The 25,025-nt window shown below is 42.6% G+C and overlaps 1 protein-coding gene across 20 annotated transcripts in view; it reads right to left on the bottom strand.

The window, feature by feature from the left end:
• epb41a (erythrocyte membrane protein band 4.1a) overlaps window positions 1–25,025 on the bottom strand; it is a 96,889-nt gene that overhangs the window by 47,875 nt on the left and 23,989 nt on the right. For 19 of the 20 annotated variants that reach the window (XM_035992837.1, XM_035992836.1, XM_035992839.1 and 16 more), the window contains exons 1-3: window positions 16,657–16,854; window positions 2,643–2,965; window positions 1,719–2,018 (exon numbers count right to left, since the gene is read on the bottom strand). In XM_035992837.1, the coding sequence (XP_035848730.1) occupies window positions 1,719–2,018; window positions 2,643–2,957 (615 nt within the window). In that variant the 5' untranslated portion in view covers window positions 2,958–2,965; window positions 16,657–16,854. Of the gene's footprint in view, window positions 1–1,718; window positions 2,019–2,642; window positions 2,966–16,656; window positions 16,855–25,025 lie in introns of those variants that run through there. The other variant, XM_035992846.1, reaches the window with a different exon arrangement.

The raw sequence follows: 25,025 nt of genomic DNA, 5'->3' as shown, positions 1-25,025 counted from the left end.
AGCTGCTTTGCCTCTTTCACGGCAGAGGCTGCAGCCCTTAGGGCCTGTCAGTACCCTGCAACTGCCTCCGGAGTCTTTTGAGATAATATATTTCGGGGGCTTGTGAGTATCTCCAAACCTGCCCGGCACGTCACCCTGGGCAATTTCCGGAGAAGAAAAAAGTCTGAACCCCTATCCAGGAGTGCGGTTCCAGAACCTCTTGCACTAAATGCATGCTCTTGGGGGAATTGTTGGAATTTTTGGGTCTAAATTATATTAATTAGCTGTAAAGTGTCTTGATATAACTGTTGTTATGATTTGCTACTATGAATAAAATTGAATTTAATTGAATTAAGACATAAAGGTAAGCCCCACCAGATCTAATTGGTAACGTTCCACCTCCCGCACAAGTTCTGACTCCTTCCCCCACACAGAGGTGACGTTCCACGTCCCCAAAGCCAGCCTCTGCTGCCCGGGTCTGGTCCGTCGAGGCCCCTTACCTTCACTGCCACCCGTGTGGCAGTGCACCCAACCCCAGCAGTTCCTCCCACAGGTGGTGGGCCCATGGGATGGAGAGGGGGGTGCCACCAGGCACTCGTTGAAGAGCCCTCCATCTGGGCCTGGCTCCAGATGGGGCCCCCGGGCTTCCTCCGGGCAGGGTAACTTCTCCTCTTCCTCGATGAATTATAAGGTCTTTGAACCATTCTTAGTCTTGCCCCTTGTCTGAGACCACTTTGCCATGGGAGACCCTACCAGGAGCACCAGGCTCCAGACAACACAGCCCTTAGGTTCACAGGAACACACAAACCTCTTCACCACGATAAGGTGATGGTTCCCAGACAGGCATACATGTGATATGGAACCTTTTGTAATATTTCAACTAACAGGAGCATGCTAAGATTAAATAACAGAGGTCCGAGAATCGACCCTTGCTGAACTCCACACATTGTTGGGGAATTCTCTGATGTACAGCTATCAATTAATACACTAGTAGACAATAGTCTCTGTCTTGAAGGTAGGACTTAAACCAATTCAACCCAATGTTCAAGTCTGTCTATTAATATATTATAGTCAACCGTATCAAAAGCTGCAGTAAGGTCCAATAACACGAGGACGGAGACTTTACCAGATTAATGTAATTATTACCGTCAGTCAAAACCTTGACAGGAGCAGTCTCAGTTTGTGCTGGGGCCTAAATCCAGACTGGAAAATGTCAAGGTAGTTATAATGGCAGACAGCTGCTTTTACAATAGTTTTACTAATAAACGTAGTACAGAAGGATCCAGATTGCAGCTGCTCCGAATGTTTGTTTTTTTACCATCAAAGCTTTTTGAATGAAGCTTTGAATGTTGTCGGCATATTTTTATTACATCATCACAAAAAAATACATCCAATGGAGCGCCAAGCGAATGCTTTAACTGTTGATCTCACAAAATAAGCAACTCAAAGACAAAACCTTGGGCTCTGATTTGCTCCTATTCTCTGACAGATACACTCAACAAATAACCCATTGACCAAGAAAAGTAAGCAATAATGGAAATAATCATACGCTGCAGGCCTAATAAAAATGATAAATACATTAAAATAAACTTGCATAATCGTGCTGCTGGAACACTAGATGCTTTATAATGTCCTGATACTTTTGTTATATCAAAACAAAATCGTTTAACCAGCTGAAATGCAATTTTCCTGTAGTGTGTGCATAATGTCTGAAAGAATGAAAAACAAAGTGCTCTTACATCCAGCTCACACTGGTAGAGTGTGTCGTCCAGCAGCGCAACAGTGATCTGCATGCTCTTGGCTTGGCGTGGAGCTCTGGGAGCTTTGGCCTCGTCCTCGGCCATCTTCTCGCCCTCTTCCTCTCTCTCACCGCCACACTCCTGCTCCTCCTCCTGCTCCTTGGCCTCCTTCTCCAGGGCAGCTTCGTCTCCTTTCTCCGTGGCGTTGTCTTTGTCCTTTCCACCCTCCTTTTCTTCTTCCTCCTCCTCCTCCTCCTCCTCCTCCTCCTCCTCAGCTTCTTTCTTCTCTACCTGCACAGCCTGACAGAGACACTGTGATTATGATGCAGCCTACACTCTAATGATGTGTCCTTGTGGCAGATTTAGTCTTATACATTTAGATATATTTAGAATTAGACTATATGTTACCATTAAAGACATCAATCTCTTTACTGTCAGGTTAAATGGTCCAACGGACGGCTGGGACAAAGGTTTCTGCTCACCCTCATGAGTTGTCACTGGCCCACACAGATCAGGAAACAGAGAAACGCTACAGCAGCACACTGCACCTTCTGTTCGCTTTGAAATGTTTTTTTTAAAATTTGAATTGCCTTTGTGTCTCTTGTTTTGGGGAAGTAACCTTTTTCTGTGTTCTCTAAGAAGTGGAGAATAAAGACGTAGCCTTATTTAATAATGATATTAAAGAATATGATTATGAAATGACCCTTTAAGATTCACCACTCTCTCTTTCGCTTGTCTGAATCAAACTAAGGTCCTCTCTGTCTTTATTGAACAGATAGAGATGCGCTGTGGACACAGACAGACAGACAGACAGACAGACAGACAGACAGAGAGGCAGACAGAGAGGGAGAGAGGCAGACAGGCAAAGAGGCAGACAGACAGACAGACAGAGGGACAGGCAGGCAGACAGACAGACAGACAGACCTGAGGCTCGGCACTGCTGACTGAGTGCTGGTCCAGCGCTGCCTCCCCCTCCGTCCTCAGCTCAGGTTCGGGGTCGGCGATGGGGGCTTTAGCTTCTTCTTCTTCCTTGTCGTCCTTGTCTCCCGCCTCGCTGTCACAGTGCGAGCGCCTCTTCAGGAAAGAGGAGAAGAGGCGGGAGAGGCCGCGGCCGGCAGAGTTGCGGTTCCGAGGCCGGAACGGCTGCTCCTCCGGGGAGGGGGGCGGCCCGGCGTCCTGGCCCGCTTCCTCCTGCTGCCTCGGCTTCTTCTGCTGACTCTCGGCCTCGTCTGTTGTCATGGCAACAGCTGTGGAGACACACAAAATCAAGTTAAAAACCAGAAGCAGCCGTGTATATATGCTATTCAGATCAGACAAGCCAAGAAGATGTTAACAGCAGGTGGAAGCGGGGTCTTTGACTGTTACCCCCCCATCTTAGAGCCCCAACACTCAACTATGATGCTGATTCTAACGGGAGAAACAATGGTTAACTGCAGAAAACAGGACATTTGAGCACATTTTCAACTTAACTGTGTGAGTCAGCAAGGTGTAATATTTTAATTTTATGCTTAAGTTACTTACATTTTTAGACTTAGTGTCTTGTTCTAAAACGCTCGACACATGGATAGGAGGTACCTGGAATGTTTTTTTTGGGGGTTCAGTATCTTGCTTCAAGACAGAGATCAAACCTCCAATCAATAAATCAATCAATCAATGTATGTGTCACATGACATCATACGAGGTACAATTCCAGTCCAGGAAAAATGGTAAAAATAACTAAAATAGCATAAATTGTTGGCAGGTAGGCAGCTGGACAGATTTATACCTTCTTATAAAGCCCAGCTGGCCAGAAATACTTAGTGAATATAGGGAGTTTGGTGAGAAAACCTTGTATTAGTTAGGAGGTTATTATTATTTATTTATTATTAAGATTATTATTATTATTATTATTGTCAATGAGCATGCAATTTGTTCTTCGTTTCAAAAGTATACCTGCTGGACCCAACATGTCCTCCTACTTTACTGATTAGTCTCTTCCACCATTTCCTTTCAAATCACACACACACAGTAGTAGCTTTGGAGTGAGTGTGTGTGTGTGTGTGTGTGTGTGTGTGTGTGTGTGTGTGTTGGTGTATCTAATTGTATTGACCTGTTTTCCATCATGGCCCGATCAGCATCACGACTGCTCCTGTGGGTAATGAGTGCTCCTATTCACAGCCCAGGCGTGTGCCCACTCACAGACACTTCATCTGCATCAGCTGACAGCTACAGTACGTAGACCAAATTTAATTTCAGGATTTGGATTTTCTTTTATGTTGTTTCTTTGATTCCTTTTTTTAAATTCACTGTGTTTACTCAGGATATACAAAATATAATTATCATAGAGACTTCTTGTATACAGATCATATAGACATTGTGAAATATTGGTTGTTGGACAAAAAATGCATAATATGCAACATTTTCTCTCTGTGATATATATCTCACGATATATCGACTCACTATCGTTTTTGCAATATCAATATTAAAAATATCCCGAAAAATGTGATATTCCGTGTACTTTGTGGAGAGATGCAGCGATCAATTTAGAGCCCGCACATTTCATAGGGCCAGTTGCCCTGTCACACGCGTACAGTTCGACAGCGCGTGTGAAGTGGGAGATAGAGAAAGTGTGAGTGAAGTGGGAGATAGAGACAGCATGAGTGAAGAGGGAGATAGAGAGGACAGAGTGAACTGCGAAGTGAGTGTGTGGATCGAAAGGAAAGAGACAGAAAAGTAAGAACATGAGGGTGACTTAGGGAGACGACGAAACTATGGAGACTGAAGAGGAAACTTTAGTAGCCAAAAATAATGTCTCCTCGCCAGCGTGGAAGTACTTTGGCTTTAAGCCAACAGATGTTCCTCAAGCTTATGCACATACAGTTCGTACAGCGCGTAAGAGACAATACAACCAACGTCTTTTCTCACCTCAAAAACCACCAGAAGACACTGGACGATGAGTGCATAGTAATATCCCGAAAAAAAATATTTATATATTATATTTATTTATTCAGGTTCTATTGTCAGTTTAAATAAATCCTTGTGTTGTTTTGATATTCTATTAATCTATTTGGACGTGTTTTCCCACAACTTTTGCGTTTTTATGTACATTTAAGAATATTGAAATTATTATCGATATCGCAATATTCATGCTCTATTGCGCAATTTCATATTTTGTCAATATCGTGCAACCGTAGTCTGTTTATTGGATTCAATTTTAAATCCAAAGTGGCAACACATGACAGCTACAGCAGCTTGGGAAATGGCAGTATGTGGCAGTGAAATTGATGAATTTACTGTTTATCAGACCACGAATGAGACAAGTCCCCCCCCCCCCCCGCTGGAGATCCACCAACTCTGTCACACAAACCAAAAGATGGGAGAATAGGTACTAAAGAAAAAAAAACATTGTTGAAAGGCCAAAAGGCGTCGGCTCTGTGTTAAAAAAAACGACTTGATATCAATGTTGCAGCCTTTGTTTCCAGCCGATGTGTGTGACGCTGCAGGTCATACTCTGCTTACAACTCAGAACAGCATCAGACCCAACACATAGAAGTGTTTTCTCATGTAACACTAACCGTCACTGGATCATTACTGCATCAGGCAGCAGCTTGAAAATAATGTTTCTAAAAATAAATGCAAAATAGCACATTTGACAGTGCTAAGAGTCCTGGTTTAGCGTGGGTTCAAGCTGTTGATCATCTATCTAGCTGTGTGTGGTGTGCGTGGGGCTGGGTGGGTTCTTGATGCTATTAAAGCAGTGCTAAAGTGACTGGTGGTGCTAGTGGTAAATGTCTTTTCATCTGTAAAATGATGAGTGGGATGGACTTATGGACCACATAGCCCTTCCATGCAGCACGTCAGCTTGATTTAACACACAAAAAACAATGTGGGTAGGTTTGTATACGTGTCAAAAAAGAAATCCAAGCCACAGACAAAGTGATAATAAACAGCAGCTGAAATGGAGCGGCAGAGACACCCAGTGGACACCGGGTCCACTGGGTGTCTGCAGTTTACTGTTTCTCTACTCCCTAACCCACCAGATGGAACTGTGACATCATCATGTGCATAATGCTGCTCTAAAACAACACATGCAATCTATTTTTCAAAACATAAGAGATAATCAGGAGAGAGGCAACGAGCAGGGGCGCAACTACCCAGTGTCAGAGGGGTAAGCAGCAACAATTTTGGCATTAGTCATCATTAGTTTTTCCATATTAATAATATTAAGAAATGAATCTGTTGGTATCCAGTGGCTCCCCCTACACTTCCACCTAATGTTAGACATACCTGTTGCCTTCCCCTGTCTTTCCTGATCCACCATCCTCACACCTGAATGAAATGAACTCACTGTTAAATATAGCAGCCTAAATTCAATTCTTAAATCAGCCTAGTGATGGCATCAGATAAGACAACCATTATGCAGTAAGGTTGTGCTGCTGTTGAAATTACATTCACATTTTGTATTTTAAATATATATATATATATATATATATATATATATATATATATTTTCATATTTATTTAATTTTCTTCTTGTCATTTATTGTGCATGCTATGCTACCTTATATTTACCAGTTGTTATTTTACCTTAATAAAATTGAGATATGTCGTTCATGGGATTGGTACCATAGGGTTTAACCAAAATCTAAACATAGCTATCAGCAACATTGGTTTGCATTAAGTTAGCAAACACTAGCCAGTCTCTTAGCATGAATATTTGCAAGCTTCCAAGTTCGGTAGCAAATCTATGCATGATTCCATGGTAAACCAGAGTTATAGCATTAGTTATGTTTTCCAGATTCTTGTCATTTATTGTACATGCTACCTTATATTCATCAGTTTTCAGCTCAGCAACCTCGGTTTTGCATATTCTAAGCTAGCCGTAAACCCCCATTTGGCTGCTACATTCCCAGTGCTAGCAAACGCTCGCTAGTCTGTTAACATGAATATTTGCAATACTCAGCGCTCACGGCGCCCACCCGCTCCCCCCCTCCCTCTCCCCCTCCCTCTTCTATGTCAACATTCTATGATGGAATCTTATGAGACAGGGCGCCTACTCTAGCCTGTTAGTCCTCTAAAATGTTATATAATAACATTGAGGAAATGCAGAAATGATTAAGAAATGCACAACAGCAACTACATATTGAAAATACCAAAAAAAGATTTCTTTTTTTTTTGTTTTGTTGTTTACCATCGCTTTGGCGCCCCCCATGGTGCTGCGCCACTATGCGCCACATATAATGCAAACCCACTTTTTGCGCCACTGGCAACAAGCACATGTGTTTTAGAGGGATGAGACGTCCTTTCCTCTGAAGCGTTTTTGAGGCGGTGTGAGATTCCCGTACAGGAAACAGGAAACATCACTGCCTCTATCTCTGCCACAAGAGAGTTTTAAAACACCAAACACAAGCACTGAACTGCCCGGGGGTTTGTGGAACAGCTGTTTCCTCAGTCCCTCCGTCTCTTTTCTTTCTCTCTTTCTCCGGGAAATGAAGCTGCCTTCAAGTGCGCTCAGAAACATCCAGATCTATAAACCATCTGACAGAAAACAGTAACTGTGAAATACAAAGTCTACTTGTGCACTTGCTACATTGAGGGTTAAAGAACACAACAGGACGTCACACAGATGTTTCAGAGAAACTCCCACCACTGTTTCCTGTCTGAACGCAGCCTAACCTGCGTCACAGAGCAGCCAGGAGTTTACAAAGCAGAAGTGGAGGACAGATTGAGGAGAAGAGTCGGAGGAGGAAAGACATTTATTGCTGAGTGTTGAGACCAAGAGTCCCTCTCAACCCATCAGGTTGTGCTGGTGTTTGATGGCCGTGTCTTAGGGGTCTACAAGTGAACTGTCAACGGAGCATGGAGGCTGACCGGGAAAAGGAGTGAGCTACTGGACAGACGGAGCGCAACGGCACCAGGGCTACGACCAGGTAGGCCATTCCACCTTTACCTTTAGCCTGGCGCTTAGCTCTGTGGTTTAATGTGCACGGCTGCTAGACCTGCTGGACGGCCCTAGACCTATCCATAGTACAACGTTTTCCCAAGGTTATTCCGTGACAATAGACCAAACCGCTAATCTATTCATCCAGAAAATAATCCACAGATTAATCCACACAAAAAAAATTATAGTTTGTTGCAGCCCTTGTTAACATTATCTGTTGTGTGTGTGTCATTTTCCCACATCTTTGTTTATGTATAGGTGATGTACAGTATGTGTATCAGCTGAGCGTGAAACCAGGGCTTTGGGCCTCAGTAAGTTTCAAGTGTGCGCACTTATCTCCTTTTGTACCATTCATTATATTAAGGTAAGTGCTGGGATGATATGCTTTTGTCCCGATATGATTCTTTCCCGATACATGGCTGCCGATTGGATTTGTATTGCGATTGCAAGAGTATTGGGATTTTCTTTTCCTTCTTTAACCAAAACTAAAGTTGAATAAAACCCTTCTAGAGACAATATATCATCAGACATTTCTAAAAACTAATAGTGTTCTAAGAAGAATGAACATCACATGTCAGTCAGTCAGTCTGACATTTATTTACTTTGTAAAGAAGAACATAACATGTTTCTGCTTTTTCTTAGGCTACGTTTACACGTGGCCAGCTATGGCCTAAATGTCTTAGTTTTTCTAAATAACCATGTACTGTACGTATAAACGGGGTATTAGGAAAGGCCCTGGTATTGTGCATGCTGACTCACTGAAATAGCTTACTGGGACACTTGATGGAATTGAGCCATCATTTAAGTTATCAATTTCAGCTGTGCTTTTCCTAATATGACAAGTCAAAATGTCTGCTGTGAAAAAGGTCCATTGCCTCCAGACGTGGTGCAGCAATATTTTGTGAGCCATTACTGTGTAGCCTGAAATGTTTCATATGCTCAGGCACTGATAGGATGGAAGCTGTGGCGGTAGAAACACAGCTTGCCACCACATGAAGTTAGAGACGCTGCTGGCAGCGCGCAGTGCTGAGTGGACGCTGGCACAGAAGCACACTGCTGACAGGGCAGAGAACAGGGAGAGCTCCAGGTGTACCAACGAGTGCACAACAACAACTTCACCTACAAACAGCTTGTCCACCTTCTCACGCTTCTCCTTTTTACCTGAAAGCAGAACTGCAACACTTTAAATGTTGAGATGTGCCTATAAGTTTCTTTGAAATAAATCATTCAGTAAAGGATACAAATTGACTAATCGACCAATTAGTTGACTCATGGACTCAGAGGAGCAGCCTTACTGGTTATGGATTATGACTATTATATTTCTGTCATGAAAGAGTAAAACGTGATTAACTATTCAGCTGAGCTATAAAGTGTTTGCAGGCAGGAATCTCTAACACAGAAACGTTCTAAGTGCTAGTTGAAGGCCTCGGTTTTATTTCGGGCGGATGCTTCAAAGCCATTACTGCACCTTAACCACAACAACAAAAAAATCAGGTTCAAAATAGACAATCAATGTGAGTTAGCAAGTTATATTACAGAGCAGCTGTCTCACACAAACTCTATAACAGTACATATAACAGATTTTTTTTCCATTAGCGTTGCTAAAACAATACTTTTAAAACTGTGCCGGTGCCTAAACGGTGCCTGAACCGATAGTTTAAAAAGATTTAAAGGGCTGATAGAATGCAAAACCGAGTTTACCTTGTCATAGTTGAATAACGACAGTTTGGTGGGTAAAAAGGACATACATAGAACCTCAAAGTCCCATTGACACCTCTTTCCTCTGCAAATCTCACAATTTGAAACTGCTGCTGAAAATGGGCGAATCTCAACCAAGCTAAAAGTTGACATCAACTCCTCAACTCCTACCTTATTTGGCTCTACCTTCCATCTTTGTAACGCCCCAAAATGTACATAGGCCACTGACTGATCAGCCATCAATTTTCGTAAAACGGCCCATATTTGAGCTTTACATAGTTGATGTCTCGCATAAAAAAGTCTCAGACGTGAATTTAGTAATGAAATAGCAGACGAACAATGTATAACATTGCAGTGTCTGAAATATGAGACCTGCTGTCTTGTCTCCAATGTATGTGTATGTGCTTCGTTCAACCAATCAGCGCGCAGCTCATCTAAATATTCATGAGCATACCATATTTGGAAGAAAAGCTGTCGTTCCAAATAGGGCCATATTCACCCCTTTAATATATATATATATATATATATATATATATATATATATATAGACACACTGTATAAAAAAGGAGGAGCACAAAACGACAGCTGTGACATTTAAGAAGGGCTTGTTTATTTATTACATGTCATTACATGTCACACGTCCAAAGCGACTTACAATTGCTATATATGTCAGAGGCCACACGCCTCTGAGGCAACTATGGGTTAAGTGTCTTGCTCAGGGACACATTGGTTGATGTATCACAGTGGGAATTGAACCCAGACCTCCCACACCAAAGGCATGTGTCGAATCCACTGCGCCATCACCACCATTTATAAGGCCATATGGTCAAAATTAAATGATTTATTAAAAATGTAATAACAATAACTTATAACAATAACTTATTTCAGCAGTAAATTGCTGGTAAACAACAAAAACAACCACTGTATGGGAAAAGGGTATTTTACAATAACTTGAATGCACTATGAGGCTGGCGAGGCGAGTTTCAAGTAAACGCACCGTGTGCGAACGTGTGGTTTTTTCAGACTTGGGTTTTGGAATCCTCTACAGTGAAAATACAGTCACACTTTACACCGTTTAGCTGTCAGCATTTTAACCGTGTTTAACCTAGCTAACGCTAGGCTAACGTTACCTGCTGCCAAGTGTAGTGGTAACTAGCATGACATGCAGCGATGTTGCCGTTCTCAAACTCTGTTCTCTTCAGGAAACAACAAACTTCAAGCTAGCGAGCTACACGCTAAAAATGTCAAGTTTTGAAGAAAATGTGGATGGTCTAAAGAGGTAGGCCTGATTGGTTCTTTTGGGGAATGATTGTAAAGATTTACAAAGAATATGTTTAGGGCATTTCCTCTCTAACTGGGACGTTTTGGGAGCAATTGGTGGGATAGCTGTTGACGAAGTACACACAGAGATACACTGGTAAGACCCAATGAGGTTTAACCATGTATCCAGCTAATTTAATTAGCTCACGTTACTGTATTGTATCAACAGTTAACTTCATTTAATATTGTATGTAGTGTTTTATTTTGCGGGGTGCAAATGTTCCACCAAAACAAGTTCCTTTCTGAGACTATTTAGCAGAATCTCCGCCGCTGCGTCTGGGCTTAGCACCGCCCAAGACCATTGGGATTGGTTTAAAGTAGGGCTGGGCGATAAATCGATTTTATCGATTAACTCGAATGTGTAGTTAACGTCGATTTGTTTAAATGAAAATAGATTTTCTCCTTAACATCCGCTACGCTCCCCTCTGGGCTCCCATAGCTCTGAACGGGCTCAGCCCTCGCCCCGCGCGTTTGCCATAGAGATACACAAACAACATGGCAGCAACAGGGACTAACATTAATTCTTTTCTTAACTAGTAGTTTCATTACTTACTTATCCGTAATCTCCGCCGAAATGACCGGCAGCTCGCAGTGCTCTGTCCCCGGCTGAGAGTCACCTATTCTCGGATAACTGAACCACCAGCTACCGCTGACCTGACGGAGCACCATGCGGGGCACCAGAGGCGGTGTTGAGGAACTGTTTTGCGGCTCAACACATCTACTAAATGCCGCTGATAGGACCGAGCTGTGATGGAGGTCTGTAGCGGCTTAAACAACTAGCAATCGCCGCTCTGTAGCACGGAGCTCCTCTTCGACGTTTGTTTCTACCGCTAGTTACTACGAAGGAGCTTGCTACAGGTATGCTACATTCAAGAGACCATGGGATGTTAATGTACGTTACTCAGCAACAGGTGAAAATAGGGGCAAGGTTGTGCAATAACGTTAAAATGATTTGAACTTTTAGCGAGGAACGAGAAGTGAATTACCTGTATGTGTGAAAACAGCTTTATCTCACGCATCCGTTTGTTTGTTGTTGAATATATAACACCCCCCATCCAAAAAAAGGGAAAACACTCAAACCAATTTATATTTCCACAAAATTAGCATGAATAATCATAATGGTATACATGCCCCATGTGTGTGCGTGTGTGTGAGTCAAAACAACATAAAGTTAAAACTTGTTTTGAACAATTTCTTTGTCATCTGCAGATTGATTTTAAGTAGGGGGAGAAAAAATCGATTTAAATCTTAAATCGGATTTTTTTGGAAAAAATCAGGGATTTTATTTTTAGGTCATATCGCCCAGCCCTAGTTTAAAGGTTTTTTTTCCCCCTATCCCAGAATGCATCTCCAACTGTGTAACAGACAGCACACTGACAGTTTTGCTATTCTTTAAGGCTTATAAGTGGTTGGGCTAAAATTTGTCTAGAAGAAAACAGGTCGGCAAAATCAAAAGTATTTATCTGGGGACCATTACTCCATAACCAAATTCCATGACAATCTAAAAATGTTGTTGAGATATCTGGACAGAGAGACACACTGACTGACCACAAGACAGATTCTCACTGATGGGAATTAAACAAAGCAGCTCTGCTGCTCCACATGCTAAAGGTTAAAAAAAATTAAGCTGCTGTGAGGTCAGGAGTCAGTCCATCTACCCAGCCCTATACAAACATCCACAGAGCACACAACACACATCACTGTTTTCCATCTTTGTCCATCTCCTCGGTTAACATTCAGACAATCTTCTGACGCTCAGCTGATGGAAAAGATATTAATTTCATCATTGAGCACCAAAACATCCAAACCCTCACTGGCTTTCTGGGGTCAAAGTAGCGATGTGAACCAGTTTTAATATTTCAAATCGATTCTTAGATTTGGACTCAGAGTAAGGTTCAAAGGTTAAAACTAAAATGCATTTGTAAAAAGTGAAAACATACTTAAGCATCTGTATTTCTGGCTGCATGGTAGCCTGAGTCAGAGTGGTGGAAATGAGCTTAAGGACTGAAAGCGGCTTTAAAATTAATCGGGCCCTGTGTGGGATTAAAGGCTGCTGTGGAGGCCACAGGAAGCTGGATGTCTATCAGTAACCGCTGGATCCACACACCAGCTCTGCAAACAAGCCACAAACTGAGTTGGCCTGACCCACATGAAATCAGAGGTGGGGATATTTGATGAAAGACACAAGTGAAGAAAAAAAGCCCTAAAACACAAAAACAGAGGGCTGAGCCCTAACACAGCATCTGTGCCAGGTCACCCCTCTAACTAGGCCTCAGGGATTCAGATGTCCTGTGATGGAAGCAATCAATATCCAGAGTCTACACATCTGTGATTAAAGAAAAAATACACTGAAAGATTAGGGTTAGGCAGTTTAGGGAACCATTTGCATTCTGACTGGCTGCTTGCAGCCATGTTATAAGGAGAATACCAAAATACTATCTTATTGCCATTTAAAGCAACAGCTTTAAAACCATTGTGATGCTACTCTGACAGGGCTTGCACCCTCTTAGTCAACAAATCACAACCGATTAGTCGCTTATGCTTTTTCATGCTGAATGATTAATTTCCAATAAACCTATGAGCACATCTCTGGTGACGGTATAAGCTTGTCTAATTGTTTATGCTTCTGCAGATTGGTCCACTTGTGCATTGGAAGAGCCACTTTCCCAAACTCAACGTATTAACGTGATAAATTTGGAGCACCAAATAGTCTTGGGACCTTAAAAGGGGTGATAGAATGCAAAACCGAGTTTACCTTGTCATAGTTGAATTACGACATATGGTCTGAGACCAGTTGGTGTTCTGAATGTTGGTTGCGCAGATCTTAGACACTTTATACATTGTTCGTCTGCTATTTCATTACTAAATTCACTTCTGAGACTTTTTTATGTGAGAAATCAACTATGTAGAGCTCAAATATGGGCCGCTTTAAATTTGGTTCGACTGCGTCACTGTGTCGGAGTTCAGAAGCTCCACAGTCTGACGTGACAGCCGGCGGGTGACAGCCGGCGGGGGACAGCCGGTGGGTGCCTGCCAGGGTCGCTGGTTTGCCGCCCGGCCTGTCCACCTTAACAGACCCGCTGTGAGCTGGCTGGAGCTCTATCAGGAGACTCGCGGACAAGAGGCGTTTATTTCCCCGATCGTTTGTTTAAATAACTCAACACACATATCCATTATAAGACCTGTGGTTTTTCAAAGTTATAATGCTCCACAAGAGATTGCGGGTGTAACAAGCTCGCTGACTCGCTGTCTCCCCTTCTGATCAGTGCTGCTGTGTGAGAAGAAAGCAGAGAGGGGAGGGGCTGCTCCTCAGTCACAGAACAGAAGAAAGAAGTGACTGTTTTGGCTGCCACAAGAGAGAAATACCTTTGCTCGCCGGACAATACTGGCGTCTTTTCTACAGAAAGTCGCAAGATTTGTCGCTAGTCTAGCAATAAAGTCGCTAAGTTGGCAACACTGGAGCCTCTGCAGCTTCGCTCAGCTCGTTGTAAAGAGGGGTGAGGCTGTGTGTGTGTGTGTGTGTGTGTGTGTGTGTGTGTGTGTCGCTCGTTGTAAACCAACCAATCAGCGCGCAGCTCATCTAAATATTCATGAGCATACCATATAAGGGAGAAAACCTCTCACTTCAATCCAGGGCTATTTCACAGGGTTGCATTAGGGCACATAGAACAGCACCCGGGCCATTTTCAGCCCAACCAATGTTACATACCCTATTTGGAGACCTTAAGGAACAGTGTGAAATACCCTATATAATCATTCTATCACCCCTTTAAAAGACGTGAGATACCCAGGAAGTTTGTCACAAAGTGCTTTGTAAATAAATAGAATGCAGAAAATGACTCCAGGTATTTATATAATTTGATAGCTTATGGTTACTTGTGGAAGCTGATTACTTTGCTCTGATGGTAATATCGGAAAAAATGTGCATAAGTCTGTGTTTATGTGATAAAGAAGACCTTAATCTATGATTTAAGTCAGTGGCTTCTAAACTCAGGGGCATGGCGACACAAACATTGCTTGCGTGGACAAAGGAAGAAAAACCTCTGTGGTTTTATATAGGCCTACGTTAAAATAATACCTGCTATTTTGCCTGTTAACTGTGCATTTACAGTAATAATAACAATACTAATAGTTTATAAAGAAAATTAGAACGTTTAGACGGGGGCAGTGTATGCCTACAAGTGTTCTAGTCACACTAAATCAGTCGTACACACAGTACTGTCCAACAGAGGACAGGACTGTCTGTGGACATGTTGTTACACTGTTTGTATGCACAAAAAAACAGCATAATGCGTTGTTATAAACTGGTATTGCTAACAATGGCTAAACCTGGCTAGAGCTAACCCCACAGTGAAATCCGACTTGTTTTAATGGAACGCGGTCAGCTCAGGTGTAGTCTATATCCACGACGTTCCACTTCCGGGATTGCTCCATTCCGCTGGATTTCACTCATTTAGGCCGGATGTCCGTCACCTTCCTCTTCCTTTGTGTTGGCGATCTCTGCAGGGTAAATCCAGACAGCCAGCTAGACTATCTGTCCAATCTGAGTTTTCTGTTGCACGACTAAAACAACTTTTAAACGTACACGTGTTCCACCAAAACAAGCTCCTTCCCGAGGCTATTTTGCAGAGGCACCGTTGCTCCGTCCGGCGCTTAGCACCGCCCAAGATGATTGTGATTCGTTTAAAGAAATGACAATTAACCAGAGCACGTTTTTCTCCCATCCCAGAATTCTGTGTGGACTACCCAGACCCTCCTTTGCAGTGCTGTGGAGGAAGGTCTGGCAATGCAAGTGTGACATCATTCCCAGCTTTCCAGTTCCAAGGTGAATGGAACACACTGTCGTCTCTGTGTACCGGGCTCACTGACAGCGTGAGTAAATCTGTTTCTCTCTGCCCTTGTTTTTCACATAGAGCCTAACATTAGCTACAATAGCTACTGACTATTAGCTAATTTTAGCGCTTGTTTTAGCGGACCTCTACAACATCAGTTCAGTTAACTTTAAGCAGCCCGGTTGTGGTATGTGAAAACAACAACGTCTGAACATGCTTGCTGTCTGGGAGTTTCAGGTAAACTCATGAAGACGTCAGCGTACGCTGGCTGTGTGCTGATGTCAGGCTTCTGAGCAGCGGGCTGGGGGTCCAGAACACTGACCTTTTCTCCAGATTAAAAGGAAATCTCTCTCTCCTGCCCCCTCCACTCAAACCCCTCCACTCCACAAAAAGGGTGACACGACACTGTCCCAACCACCCCAAAAGCGTTATCCTTGTTATCCTAAAATAGAGTTATAAAAGGAGGACATGGGATTTATTGTTTTGTTTTTTCACCGTGGTATCGAATTGCGTTATCAAGAATCATGAAATTTCCCTGGTATTGGTATCGATGACTACATTTCTACTATCATGCCATCCAGAGTTGCCACTATTGTTGTTTTTTTTAATAATGTTCAAATGTTTAAATAAAGGAATTCCTGTTTAAGTAGCCTGTTATTGTTCTTTTTCTTTATCTTGTGCTCTTAGTGGTATGGTTCTGAGTAGATTGTTAGTATCGTGACATCCCTAGTAGGCCTAGCCTATAAATCGCAATATAATAATAATCAACGCATGGCCGAGCGACTAGAAGCAGCCTTGCTGACTGTCCACAGCCAACCGTCTCCGTCAGGGTTCTACATAGTGACTGCCCCCCATCGCTGCTGGACAACATGGAGACTAGCCGCTGTACACCTTATTATGTCTGATATACCAAACCATTTACAACGTTAGCTACAATTTATCCTTTCAATACATTCATTCTGTAAGAAAAATATGAAAATTATCGCTGTACATATAAGAGGCATTTAAACACTTTATCCCGGGTTGCGGACAGGAATGAAAGCAGTGCGCGTGAGAGTGGAACAATAACAGTGGCCGTAGGTGTACCTGTCTGCAAATGGCGCTGAATGTGAAAATGTCAACAAATGGAGTGTGAGCAGCTGCCAGTGTGCTGGCCGCAGACACTCACCCTGTGTTCCGCTCCGCCGGCAGAAGAAAAAGATGCTCCGCGGTCACTAGTCCTGTCCGGGCTTCAGACAAACAGAGCGGGGATTCACGAGCGGTTCCCAGCGGCTTTAACAATGTGTTGAGGTACCAGCCTAGCAGACGGCGCACTGTGGGTTCCTGTGCCCTCAGTCTTGTCTGACAGACAGCCAGGAGAGGCGCAATATGCATGATCCCTCCCTAGCTGTGCTCAGCCACTGAAGCTGCACAGTAGCCTATAGTTTTTCTCAGCGGATGGAGAGAGAGAAAAAAAAGCTACAGAAAGATAGTAGAATTGAACCTTGAGTTCAACTTTTTATTTTTTTTTGTCAAACTCTTGGTTTAAAGTGCTCATATTATGCTTTTTTGCTTTTCCCCTTACCTTTATTGTGTTATATATCTTTTTTGTGCATGTTATAGGTTTAAAAAGTGAAAAAGCCCAAAGTCCACCCCAAAGGGACTTACCATCTCCAACAGAAAACACTGTTCACAAACTGCTCCAAACAGCTCTGTTGTAGTCCAGCCTTTAAAGGTTTGTAACACAAGTTATAATGCTCGTCTAGCTGCTAGCGTGGCACGCCCTCATACTCTGCTTCTGACTGCGACTCCCAACAAAGAGTGTAGCTAAAACGGAGAGCTCAACACACAGGGTGAAAAAAGGAGCTGCAGCAATGTGCAGTACAACAAAAATATGGTGTTTTTTGAAAATGAAACCATGTAAACCTTTTCTGATATAACATCTAAATACAATTATGGACCTGAAGATGAGCATAATATGAGCACTTTAAAGACCAAGAATGAACTTTCAGGCTAGACTTTTATAATGTTTAACTACAATCAATCAATACATTGATTTCAATCGAGAGTGGAGAAGGAACAGCTTCCTTGTGAGCTGCTCCAGCGTCATCTCTCTGGGGTGTGCCAGCCCCAGCGTTTCCTCGTTGCGTTCGTTTAGGTTGTTTTGATTGTATTTCACAAAGACTGGTTGTGGGAAAACAAGAAAGCAAAGTCTTTTCCGTCCAAACTGTTTTTTCTCCCAGTGTATCTCTTCACCGTGTCTGGCGTTGGTTCTGCCTCTGTTCCTCACACTTCTATTTGGATCTCTGTCATCATCAGCCTCACACACACACGCCCCCTCATGTCACGTTAGTATTTTCCTATCAGCCACCACCACTCAAAAGACAATAAACTGATATCATATCAACAAACGGCTACCCAAAAGATGAGGTCGTAACAGTTACCTCTTGTGTAGTCTGTATCCATGACATTCCACTTCCGGGATTGCTCCGTTGTCGACGGAAATTCCACCGAAATTCACTCATTTAGGCCGGATATCCGTTGCCTATAGGCTTTCTTTGTGTTGGCGTTCTAAACTCCGGTGGATTTATGATGACTATGGTTAACTGCTCCTCAGATCTCTGCAGGGTAAATCCAGACAGCTAGCTAGACTATCTGTCCAATCCAGCGACTACAGGTGGAAATTAGCAATTGTTGCTATAACCTGGCCCAAGACATATTCTCTTGTGTTAGAAGTTTAATGTTTATTTGTGCATTGTCCCTGTTTCAAATAAATCAATTTCCATTCCATTTCCATTCCATTCCATCTGAGTTTTCTGTTGCACGACTAAAACAACCTTTAAACGTACACATGATCCACCAAAACAAGTTCCTTCATGAGGCTATTTAGCAGAGGCACCGTGGCTCCGTCCGGCGCCCAAGACAATTTTGATTGGTTTAAAGAAATGCCAATAAACCAGAGCACGTTTTTCTCCCATCCAGGAATGCTGTGGACTAGTCAGACCCTCCTCCGCAGCGCTGTGAAGGAAGGTCTGGCAGTGCGAGTCTACCTCTTGTGATATTAAATTCAACACGTTTGTAACAGTAAAATATTGTAATACACCATCTGTGAAATGTTCTTATTCTAATATATATATATATTTGTGGACTAAATCACCAAGACTTGTTATTACTCTAACATAAAAATCACTTCCTGTAGACAAATGGCCATTGATTTGAATCACGGAGATATGTGAAATCAGCAAACCTGTTTCTTTCTGTTGTCATTTTCAGCTGTAACTGTAATGTTTAAAAATATTCAGTTAAACACGGAGGTCCAACCTATCTGTGGTCTCTGCTGTCTTATTTTCTGTCCTGTGTGGCTTTGCTAGCGTCTTTGATAAACCAAATCTAGCGTTAGGAATAGCAACATGTCACCACCGGTTGGACTGACTGCTAGTTTCGGTAGTGTCATTTTTTTTAATCTGTGGCCCAACAGGTATATTAGCTCTCCAAGCTAACGTTAGTCAAAGTGTTGACATATGAAAGCATCAAACATTCCTTTTAGGCAAGGCAAGGCAGCTTTATTTGTATAGCACATTTCAGCAACAGGGCAATTCAAAGTGCTTTACATAAAACATTAAAGAGCAGTTAAAAACGATAACAAAATTTAAAACAGATAAAATACGAGAATAGAAGTTACAGTGCAGTATAAGAAATTAAACATTAAAGAGCAGTTAAAAACAATTAAAAATATAAAAGCAGATAAAATACGAGATTTTAGGTTGCTAGTATGGGACAATGTATAAGCCGTTGCTCTATACACGTAATCCACCCGCAATCCTTGCCATTCCCGTTTAGATGAACTAGTGCAGTGCTCGTTCAAAACGGCCCCCAGAAAGTTGCAGGGAGCAAAACAGATCTATTGCCGCTTGTAACTTTCTCCAGAAGCATTACCCTAAAATAACTTACAGAAGGCTCTCAAAGCAACCCACCCATGTACTACTACTGACTTACTGTGCACTTCTATTTCAGAGGAAAACATTGAACTACTACATTTAGCCAACACAGAAATATTACTGTTGTGTTGCAAATTCAGATTTTACTTACAAAATATCACAATTAAAATATGATTATTATTCATTAAACTATCTAGCATTATATTGGAGTTGAAAGCTCCACCTTGAACAGACGTTAAGTACATATAAGTACATTGTGCTGATAATGCAGAACTCATACTGTGCAGTAACAGGCGGCTTTATCATATTGGCATAGGTAAAGGGCCTCGTGAAGTTGTGTGTTTTTTATTTATTTTTTATAAAACTCAAAGCTGTAACACGCTCATCTAGAGATTCGGCGTGTCGCCTATTTTTTTCCATGTAGCCGTCACACATCCAGGTAGTATTAGGCGATGTGGCCCGGGCCGGGGAAGCAGGGATCCTGGCTCAGCCTGCTGGGGAAGCCGCTACAGCGCACAGAACGGCCAGAGACACGTACACAACCGCCGGCAACAAAACAACCTGTAAACTGTGCTGGAGAGCTCGAGATCCTGGGCGTTTATCTCCCATGTTTGTGTACGTTTATTTTCATAATTTGCATGTAGGATAGTCTGTTGTGAAGAGAGTAGCATCTTATAAAGTCATGTTAAAGCATGGATACAATTAGCAGAGGTATTTTTCCGGTGGTAACATTCTCAGTGTTATAGACTTATAGTTGGCAAACTTACAATTTCAGTTGGCAGAGTGACGATGCTCCTGACCTGTAGGATATTCACTTGTGAAGAAGAGTTTGGGTGTAAGGTCAGTAGGCTATATCCGTACGGTCAGAAACACACAGGTGAAATATGGAGGTATTAATTTAAAGCCCGCTGGAAGATATGCTTGACTGAGAGCCGTGAACCCATTCCCACAGCTGAACACAGAGGTCGCTTAGGATTTTTGTAAATACTTATGTGCATGGATATATTAAACAATAGATGGTCAATTTGTCATTATAAAAATGTACTCCAGCAGTATGTAGGCTATACAATGAAAAGGTTTCCAATGTTTCCCACTTGAATGTGCACAAGATTTGAGTATTAGTGTCTGCCTCTGAGCCCATGCATACTTTACATGTTTTCTAATACCAAAATCCTGGGATGGGTATAACAGCTCTAAAAGGAACAAAATAGCCAAGCTGATGGATGCAACATCCAGCCTGTAAGACAATGCATAGGGCATACTCACCCTGTTACACACCCTTTGGTTTCCCTTCATTTGCACAGGAGGCAAGTGTATTTATGGAAGCAGCCAATGGGAGCAGTGCAGGGAGCAGCCTGCTTCAATCCCAACTCAGAGCTGCTGTTGATGGCAGAGCCCCACCATCAGTAACCAAGGATCCCTGTGCCATAAAAATCAATGCATCCATTTTCACTCAGCATCAGTGAGAGAGGAGAGCGTGTAGGCGGAAGTCATTTGAATTAATTCATTTAAATGTGAATTTGGGTCCTCGTTCAGTCTTTAGGTGTTATTATTCCACAGCAAGGTACAATCCCACTCATGTTTAGGCACTATTTGTTACATAACAGACTGTAGCAGGCCTACATTCTGATCAGATCTGGCAACACTTAGAACCTTGAATGATTAACAAGAATGCAATCTTTTAGGAAGAGGTTGTTGCTACAGCATACTGTAGAGGAGGAAATTAAGGAATAGTTCAATGTTTTGGGAATTATGCTAATGCTTCACTGTCTCTGAGAGAGCTTCTCCGCAACTTTGCTCTTTTTTGTTTTAATTGGTTCTATCTTTTACTTATTTTGACTTTTTTACAACATGCGCAAGGCCAAAGCGAGCACTATCATACAGTATGATAGAACTACTTCTGCACATTAGATCGTTGGTTGACAGCCCTTTTTCACCACGACCAACAAACAATGGGGAATTTTCATGGCAGGGATTACCTGACATGAGCTGAGCCCTGGATGAGCTGTATGAAGTTATGACAGGGCAGAAACCTCATGGCAGGGGGCTGCTTTTATTGTGGCCGGAGATTTTTAACAGCGCCAACTTCAGGAATGTCTTGCCGAGATATCACCAACACATCAGTTGTGCTACGCGTGGAGGTAATACACTCCACCATGTTTACACTCCTTTCCAAAATGGATATAAGGCCCTCCCCGGCCCTCCCATCGGCAAATCAGATCGCGTCTCATTTCTGCTTTTGCCTTCCTAGGCAGGAACTCAAACGTGACAGCTGTGACACAAACCATTCAGCACGGGTCCGATCTATCAGACTCAGCTCTACGACACTGCTTCAGCATGACAGAGTGGTGTGTGTTTAGGAACAACAATATAGACACATACACGGAAGCGGGTTTTGGCTACATCGGCAAATGCATCAATGACGTTGTACCAAGGATTACTGTACGGACATTCCCAAATTAGAATTCCTGGGTTAACAGTAAAGTCTGTGCCCAACATAAAGCACGGACCATAAAGTTTGGACTTAAAACGTCAACACCAGAAATATGTGGGCTGAACTAAGAACCATCACAGACTACAAAAGGAAAATCAGCAGTGCTGAGTTAATGGCTGCATCTCAAATAAATTGAATTGAATCTCTCCCAGATGAGCTGAACAACTTCTATGCATGCTTTGAGATCAACTCCGCAGCTGAGAAAGTACAAAAGGCCCAGGACCGCTGCCCACTAATCATATCCAGGGTGGATGTGTGCAGATCTTTCAAAAGGATGAACCCACACAAGGCACCTGGACCTGATGGCATCCCTGGCCCAGTTCTCAAGGTGTGTGCAGACCAACTGGCAGATGTCTTCACAATAGGGCTGTTGGAACAAATTCCGAAAGTCAAATATAATTCGAATAGTAAAAAAATCAATACTATTCGAATGCTGAAATTACTATTTGAACGTGATTTTTTATAAATATGTTGGCTAACGTTAGCTAATCTCACTCTTCTTAGCCGCATGTGAAAACAAAATGCTTTTGTCATGTCACGTCTGATGAACAATACGTTAGCGGGAGTGAGAAACACAAGGCATTGTGAGGTCTTAACATCATGGCGCACGTAACGTTAGTACAAGGGGAGTGACAGGCTGCGGCTGGAAACCGGAAGAAGGATGGGAAATAGTTTTAACAAATTAAAATCGACATCCACCGAGCCAAAATGCTTATGTTATCATTAGTTAGCTCGTTCTTGTTTCCTAACTGCGTCACGAGTTATAGGAGCTTAGGAGCTTCACGGAGACAGCTAAAGTTAATGTTAGCTGCCCTACAGCTGTCAGAGTAGCTTCGACTTCATATATTACCTTCTAATAGCTGTATTCACAGTAAGGTGACAACCTGCAAGAAAAAGGTTGTCATCGTGGCTAACACTTTTGTTACCTAGTTTATGACAAATCGTTTCGGCTGTGCTTTCTAATGGCGTTTTTCCATTACATGGTACCTGCTCGACTCGGCCGCGGTGCCCCATCCTCCTTTTTCCATTGCAGATTTAGTACTGCCTCACAGAAAACAAAAACACAGCTGGCTAAACTATTTAAAAATGGCGGGTTTGTTCAGGACACCCCCGTCTGTCGCTTTCACATCACCTTTTGGTATCGGCTCAGCTCGCTTGGAACCTCGACGGAGGTGGTACTAAAAAAAGTACCTGTTAGCAGGTACCAGGGACTTTTTTTCGTAATGGAAAACCAAAAAAGGTGAGTAGAGTCAAGGCGAGTCGAGCACGTACCATGTAATGGAAAAATACCATAACATTATGTCATTGTGCTAACCGAGCACCGTTAGCCTTTACAACAAAACCGCTTCAATACTGATTGTGGACTACAGGAAGCGACAGAGAGAAGGGCACGCCCCCATCTCCATCAATGGGACTGTAGTAAAGAGAGTCAGCAGCTTCAGGTTCCTCAGGGGTCACATCAGTGAGATCTGACCTGTACTCACCTCACCGACACCATCATCTACTGCTAGACAGCAGCTATTCTTCCTCCGCAGGCTGAGGAGGTTCAGCATGGACTCCAGGATACTCTGCAACTTCTACTGGTGCACCATCAAGGGTAACCTTACTGGCTGCATCACCGCCTGGTACCGCAGCACCGCCCTCAACCAAAGGCTCTCCAGATGGTGGAGAAACAGTTAATCACCAGAATGGAGCTGCTATCCATGGAGGACCTCTAAACCAAGCGGTGCAGGAAGAAGGCCATGCGGATTATCAGAGACCCAAACCACCCCAGCCACAAACTGTTCTGCCTGCTGCCATCTAGCAGACGATACCAGAGCATCCGGTCCTGCAGCACCCGGCTCAGGGACAGCTTCATCCCACATAACTTGAATTCACACATTGAACACATTGAATTCTGAACTCTGAGCTCATCACGTCACTTTACTTCTAAACCGTCATCTTCACATACTTGACTTTACTTGAACTGTTTTAGTATATAAAGATAAAGTGAGCTATATATATATATATATATATATATATATATATATATATATATATATATATATATATATATATATATACAGCGGGGAAAATAAGTATTGAACGCGTCAACATTTTTCTCAGTAAAGATATTTCTGATGGGGCTATCGGCATGACATTTTCACCAGATGTCAGTAACAACCCAAGTAATCCACACATACAAAGATATCAAAACAAATAAGTCCATAAATTAAGTTGTGTGTAATAAAGTGAAATAACACAGGGAAAAAGTATTGAACACACTTGCTGAAATGTATTTTATACCTAGTAGAAAACCCTTTGACAGTATGAAGAAACTAGTCACACACATTGCTCAGCTGTGATTTTTGCCCATTCTTCCACACAAACTGTCTTCAAATCTTGAAGGTTCCGGAGACATCTTCTATGACCTCTGATCTTCAGTTCTTTCCAGAGGTTTTCAATTGGATTCAAGTCGGGTGATTGACTGGGCCATTCTAACAGCTTGATTTTCTTTGTCTGAAACCAATTTGGAGTTTCCTTGGCTATGTGTTTGGGATCATTGTCTTGCTGAAATGTCCACCCTCGTTTCATCTTCAGCATCCTGGTGGATGGCAGTAGATTCTTACCAAGAATGTCACGGTACATTTCTCCATTCATCCTTCCTTCAATTATATGAAGTCTGCCAGTGCCAGATGCTGAAAAACAGCCCCACACCATGATGCTCCCACCTCCAAACTTCACTGTTGGTATGGTGTTTTTAGGGTGATGTGCAGTGCCATTTCTCCTCCAAACATGGTGTATGCTATGACACCCAAAGAGTTCAATTTTGGTCTCATCTGACCAGATTATATTCTCCCAGTATGTCATTGGCTTGTCCAGATGTTGTGCAGCAAATTTTAAGTGAGCTTCCATATGCCTTTTCTTGAGCAGTGGTGTCTTGCCATGGTGGTTGAGTGTATTACTAATTGTTTTCTTTAAAACAACTGCACCTGCTTCTTCCAGGTCTTTCTGAAGATCTCCGCGAGTGGTCCTTGGTTCTTTGACAACTCTTCTAAATACTCTATGGACTATGTTCTTTCCACTTCCGGATAATGGCCCCAACAGTGCTCACTGGAACTTTCAGAAGTTTAGATATTTGTCTGT

Source organism: Sander lucioperca, chromosome 16 (assembly GCF_008315115.2).
Source record: "Sander lucioperca isolate FBNREF2018 chromosome 16, SLUC_FBN_1.2, whole genome shotgun sequence".
In the NCBI taxonomy this organism is placed as follows: Eukaryota; Metazoa; Chordata; class Actinopteri; order Perciformes; family Percidae; genus Sander; species Sander lucioperca.
Note: the sequence above shows the minus strand (reverse complement) of the source record. Positions and strands in the feature narration are given on the sequence as shown.